This window comes from Chanos chanos, chromosome 3, assembly GCF_902362185.1.
Source record: "Chanos chanos chromosome 3, fChaCha1.1, whole genome shotgun sequence".
In the NCBI taxonomy this organism is placed as follows: Eukaryota; Metazoa; Chordata; class Actinopteri; order Gonorynchiformes; family Chanidae; genus Chanos; species Chanos chanos.
This window is the reverse complement of record NC_044497.1, coordinates 48,002,778-48,009,067: the sequence shown is the minus strand read 5'-3', so window position 1 is coordinate 48,009,067 and position 6,290 is coordinate 48,002,778. Positions and strand designations below refer to the sequence as shown.

General features: G+C 37.7%; 1 protein-coding gene across 1 annotated transcript; it reads left to right on the top strand.

The window, feature by feature from the left end:
- The first annotated feature begins 4,732 nt into the window (after positions 1 to 4,732).
- Positions 4,733 to 6,081, top strand: LOC115806495 (liver-expressed antimicrobial peptide 2). Its single transcript, XM_030767224.1, has 3 exons — positions 4,733 to 4,833; positions 5,490 to 5,632; positions 6,044 to 6,081. Exons 1-3 carry the CDS (start codon positions 4,759 to 4,761, stop codon positions 6,078 to 6,080), a joined length of 255 nt encoding a protein of 84 aa, XP_030623084.1. The 5' UTR covers positions 4,733 to 4,758; the 3' UTR covers position 6,081.
- The last annotated feature ends 209 nt before the right edge of the window (positions 6,082 to 6,290 follow it).

Below are 6,290 nucleotides of genomic sequence, written 5' to 3'. Positions count from 1 at the left end.
ATGTGTGGTTAGATTATAATAAATATGCAGGTCGTTTCATCTTATGATGCATTACAATTAAAATACTATTGAGTGATTATAGTTTTGGTGGACACCATTTTAATAAGCGTATGTTAATCAGAAGTCTAAAGATATACACAGCAGACAGATTTGTTTAATTTTTTTTGTTTGTTTGTTTAAACGGAACTGATTTTTTCATTCGATTTTTTTTTTAAAAAAACAATCACAGTGCAAATTGTAGCCGCTGTCTACATTTCCTCCTCTAGCCAGTGACACAGTGTAATAACTGTTGCTTCATTACAAAATCTTCTGAAAACTTATGTCCCAAATTATTGAGCAATATCATTCTCAAGTTTTACTGGAAATTGTGTGAATAGGACTTTGCAACAGAGCAGCTACCTCTACAAATCATGCACGGTGAAACACGATGAAAACCTAATCAAAAACTTGATGCTACGGTAGTAACCTTGACAATGGACATAGTAACACAGTGTTAAACCAGTACCAAACTTCATTCTTCCTAAAAAAATACCATGGACAGGATGTCATGCGTGTGTGTGTGTGTGTGTGTGTGAGAGAGAGAGAGAGAGAGAGAGAGAGAGAGACAGCAAAAGGAAGAGTCATCACAAACTGGTTAGCAAAGGACTGATACAGATAAGAGGGAAAAATAAGCTGTGGTACTGCCACCTAGAGGGACCAGAGATAAAGAACAACCAGTAGGCAATGAGGCACTCATCACTTGCTAATAATATCTCTTCCATGAGCACATGTCTGAGACCCAGCTGCCAGGGACCATGTCAGCTGGTTGGTTTTGTCTTTCAAAGCTAACAGCTAAGAGGTGTGAATCCCAGGTTAAGTCCAAAGTGTGGTCACCAAGCGTCCAGATGAACTTGTATCATAATTCAGTGACTTCCCTCAGAACCTCCTTAGAGATAAATGGAAAGAAAAACATTCAAACAATGCAAGTGGAATGGGAGTAATCCAGCAACATGACAGTGATAACGCCTAAATACATCCAGACCTCAGGAAGTCATGACTGATAGTAAGCTCTGTGGATTTTTAAAGGAGTACTTTAAAAAAAAAAATTCTTGCTCCGTTTGTTTTCATTTCACTTATATCATCAATACAAGTATTTTACAAAATCATTCATTTACAGTTTGGAGAGGAAAACAGTAAAGTTTTTTGCCATGTTGTACATATTCCCACTGTCCTTATTTCCACATGAAAAACAGATATTTCACATTTGCCCAAAATGCACGGTCCAACTTTTGTTCATTCCAGATGCATCATGACTCTGTAATTAGCCAGGGCAACCTTTATAATACTCTGTAGACTGACTGTGTGGACTGATCATACAACACCTATGAGAATTGTAAGATGCTGAGTCACCCCATTCAAACATTGGCCATGTGTGGTCAAAAGCATGGTGCACCAGGACCTGGCTGTAAGTACTGCAAATAGAACTTCCGAGTGGTCTTCTCCACAGTGGGACTGAAGGGGTAAAATCAGGCAGAGTTCATTGTATGTAGAGAGAAGTTGTTCAGAGAAACAGTACATTATTTCAGAGTTCCTAGAGCTACATTAATTGTCAACAAATGTCAAATGTCTAGGGTGGAAAGTACAGTGGCTAGCAAAAGTATTCACCCCAATATTTTCTCCATTTCTTTATAACAGACTTTATTGTGTTTCAGAGCATACACAGTGCCTTTGTAAATGTTCTTACATCACACTATTTCCCAGACATTTCGTAAAGTACAGCTACTTTCTAAATGTCACTCGGTTCTTATGTGGTGCTCTTTTGAGGTCAGCTTTTTCAACAGTTTAAAAGATTCAGACAGTTTTCAAAAACAGGAGAGGCACGTGTAAAACAAAACAAAACAAAACAAAACAAAGTTTGAATCATTATAATGTAAAACTGAATCATTAAACTATCAATATTTTATTAATAACAACTATGATTATCTTATCACTCATCACTGTTTATATTTTCAATAATTATGATGAGTAATTTAATAATTTAAATATTTTTCAGTACAGATAGTTTTAAAAACACTTGAGCAAAACACAAGAATTTTGAAAATGTATTTAAATCGTGTGGTCTTCAGTCCTACGAATGTTCTTATGATAAGCAAAAGTCCTTAATGTCTTCATCAGAAGAATTAAAATTGATAACATGAAACACCTGCATTCCTTCAGAGAACCCTCTGTCACACAGGTGCTGATATTACAGCCTCAACCAATATTTCAGCATGTACTTATAATATTACAACAGTTCATTCTGTTGCCACACTGAGTACTATCGTTCATGTAATCAGTATAGTTCACTTAATGGATTCAGCTGGATGATAACAACCCAACCTGTTGGGAAACAAAGAATAAAAGGCTAATTGCCTTTTTATGATCCAACAATTTATTAGCATGTTATTACTTGAATAAGTCTCATGAGGCAGTACAGGGCCAGAGAAGTAGCAGAGAAGCAGTTGGATTTGTGACTGCAGCTGTCTTGTCATTTTCAGTGAGACACCTCAGCTCCTTTAAATTTAAATTAAACATGCTATAATAGCCATTAAGCTCCTAACTGACAATGCCTGTTGCACAGCATGCTAAGTGACTGAATCTAACAGGTATAGTGCAAAAGCCTACACTGGATGCAAATGATAGTAGTGGAGGACCCGAAGATAAAAGAAAGTGAATATGCTTTACATTCACATTAAAATACTGCTTTATAAAGAGTGTCAATGTGTCTAATGCCTTCTGTCTTTCGAATGTTTTAAAATTTTGTGGGTGGAGATTTCTCTTTTTTATAAGACAGTCTAGTCAACTTATTTGGCTGGTGGTTGCTTTCAGTGGCCTCCTGTTCTCTTGTGACACGTCCTCTTACAAACTTTTATTTGGACTACTGCCAGCCCCGGTCACAGCCTCTTACTAGATACACTCTGACCATCTATCAACCACCAATAGGATCAAATCAAAACATTTCTGCCTCCTTTTTTGCAAAAGATTATCTCTCAATTTGTCACTGTGGGCATATAGCTTCATGGGGGAACATTTATATATGTATGATTAGCCATGTTATCAGATAACATTGTTTTTGTGTTCCTGACTAATTATGGAAGTGCTTTCTCTCACTCTCTCTCTCTCTCTCTCGCTCTCCCTCTCGACAGTGAATGAAATTTGTTCTTCATTCATAATACATAATGTACATAATACATAGTTATGTTGTTGTTTTTCCTGTTGTACTCTCACAAAACTGAAATGTAATGGACTGTAGGAGAACTATGAAGAGAAAAAGAGCATTAGCTGCTTAGAACATGGCAGCAGTACATATCTTACGCTTAGAACAATTTTCAGCAGCAACACTAAAACAATTTAGTCTTGGTGGTTTTGGGCTTTTACCATAAACAAACATGTGAAGCCCTTAGGACACAATTATGCAGTCTGTTTAAACTGTACATGTCTTAACAATGACAACAATAGACATGCAATGGTACAATATATCTGTCAATACCCTTTTAAAATGTTATTTGAATGGCCATGAATTAAACTAGACACCCCTTTAACAACATCTCATCTTCTGCTTAAGACACATTCTGTACCACAGCTTACAAAATATGTTAATTAATCATAAAAATGACAAAGGAATTTGAAATAGCTTTGTTTGTGTTCAACCTGCCTTGTAACAAGAATCACACACACAAAAAAAGATTTGTATCATTTTCATGATTGACCTCCGTCTGTGTTGCACTGATATGATTTACCTTATTTCAGGATAAAACTGATCCACTCCCATCACGTCCACTTGCTGGGGAGAGTGTGTTAACATAGGCTAGGAGATTCGTGGCCAGCCAAAGGAAATTCTGTACCAAAGTATAGTGTGGCCTAACAAAACTAAAATGTAACTGGCAAAATTAATGGAGTTCAGAACAGTAAAGGAACTCACTACTAGCCGAAGCAACAAAGCTGAATCTGGGACAGACACTCTTGTTTCTGTTCGCAGGACATAACCAGAGTTACACTGAATCCAAAAGGTGAATGTCTCTGAGTTACTTAGCCAGCACCCTGACCTAAATCCCCTCAAACATTTGGAAACTTTACATTTGCTGTCCATGTAAACCTTTCAAGGACAGAGCATGAACAATTACTCTAAAAAAAAGAAAAAAATAAAGGATTAAATATTGACAACTGTAGGTAATGTGGAGATGATGGAAAGACTGCTGTGACTACTTTAAAACATGTAGTGCCTCTAGTAGAGACTTGTCCATTTGCTTAACTTTCATCTTATATTTGAAATGAATAATTTTTACAGTTAATAGTTTCCTCCCTTGGAAACGTGATGCACTGACACTATAAAACATGAGTAACAGTTCAGGGAAGTTTGAGGTTTTACAGCTACGAATAGGAAGGTTTTATTGCACATTGCTTGTTTTCCCAATCTGGTAAAACAGAAGTGTGACTGGATCTCCCCTTACTGGCTTACTGGCCCTTCAGAGTCTCAGAGTGATCATCAGTCATCCGGACACTGAAGGTAGACTGAGAGGGCACTGGGAGGAGTGAAAGGCAATGTGATAAGAGGTCTCAGAGCAGACGAGGACGTGGAATCGGCCTAATTTTCATGGTTAAAGTGTCCTTTCCTCCTCTCTTCAACTGAACTTTGCCCTGTGTGGGCCTTATCAGAAGATAATCAGTGCTAATATAAAGGCTGGGAATCAGACCGCTCTCCCATTGCAAAGCAGTCTCAAGTGCACCTCTGAAAATCCCATGGTCAGCATGAATCCCATTCGCCTAAAGCTCCTTGCTGTGGCTATGCTTCTGTCTTTGCTCTGTGCCATGGAGGTAGGACACTAACAACACTTATCTGGTATAGAAGATGCTACTTTTCTTGACAGGTGATGGAGAACAAATCAGTAGTACATTTATGAAAGTTTGAGTGACATCAGTTGTGTTGATATGTTTTATTAAGTACAGAAATATGTGGTTTAAGTTTAAACTGGAACTGAAAGAAGCAGAATGTCTGTAAACCACATTGAATCATCTGCAAATGGGAAGTTTGTTTGTGTTTGTTCTTGAATTTATTGCAAGTACGGTGATTATGCACTACGTGTAACTGACAAGAGTTATAAAAGGCTGTAACTTTTACTTAACAATGCTGGCAAGCAGCCAAGAGACAAAGTACAATTTTACTGATATTATCAGCAAACCTTTGATCTAAATAATATCTCAAGGGTATAAAGTAATCAAGAGATATCAGTACTTAAAGCATATTCAGCTGAATGATTCTAAAAGGAAGTTGAGGAACAATGGTGACAGAGAATTTTGAGACACACTCATGAATGAAATCTCAAGAATGGACGTGTTCAGATACGAAGCAATTGTATCTGCGCAGTCTGTTAAACTTTGGGTCAGCAATTCATGAAAACTTCATTTTGTCCTCTGCAAATGGCCTGTTCACATGCTCAAACTTAATGAATCTCTTCCCCTCTCTCCTCTAGGTCCAAACAGCTCCATTGGAGGAGAACTGGGCCTCAGGCATAATACATCGTGCAAAGCGTTCGTTGCTATGGCGATGGAACACCCTGAAACCTGTGGGTGCCAGTTGTAGACACTTCTCGGAGTGTGCCACCAATTACTGCAGGTTTGCACCTCTCTTCTATCACACACACACACACACACACACACAGCGGCTCTTGACCTATCAATAGGTCAACACTATAATGCCGTGGTGTAAATGTGTAGAATACTTTATCAAGAACAGTGAGGTCAAGAAAGGTCAGTGATAATTTTAGTGAGATGAGCATGGCTGTTCGCTGTACTTTCTTGATATCTAGGATTAACAAACAGAGCATTTCTCATATGAACTTGCCATTCTAATATGGAAAATAATTTAGTGGGGAAAAACGTATTTTGAATGTCTTGTGAGATGAGCCTACAAGCTGGCATTTTAAAATCTATTTTTAGAAACAATGTCTTGAAAAAACAAAAAGATAAATGAATGTCGTTTCAGTAGCCAGTATTCATGTATTGTTCTATTCTCCTATCTATTCAGAAGAAACGTCTGTACCTTCCCAAGCGTTTCCTCTTAAAGAAAAAAAACATGCACGACTTTGCCACTCCAAGAGACCTCTGAATACTGCAACTGCTGGCAACTCCCAAGAAGAAGATGTCTTTCAACCAAGCAAAATGGACTATAACCTCCAGCTGTGACTTGGGTGTACATCTAAAACATGCTGCGATCCAAAACACTGCAATTAGTATTTTGTTTTAACTTAGCTTAATTCCCATATATTTGTTCC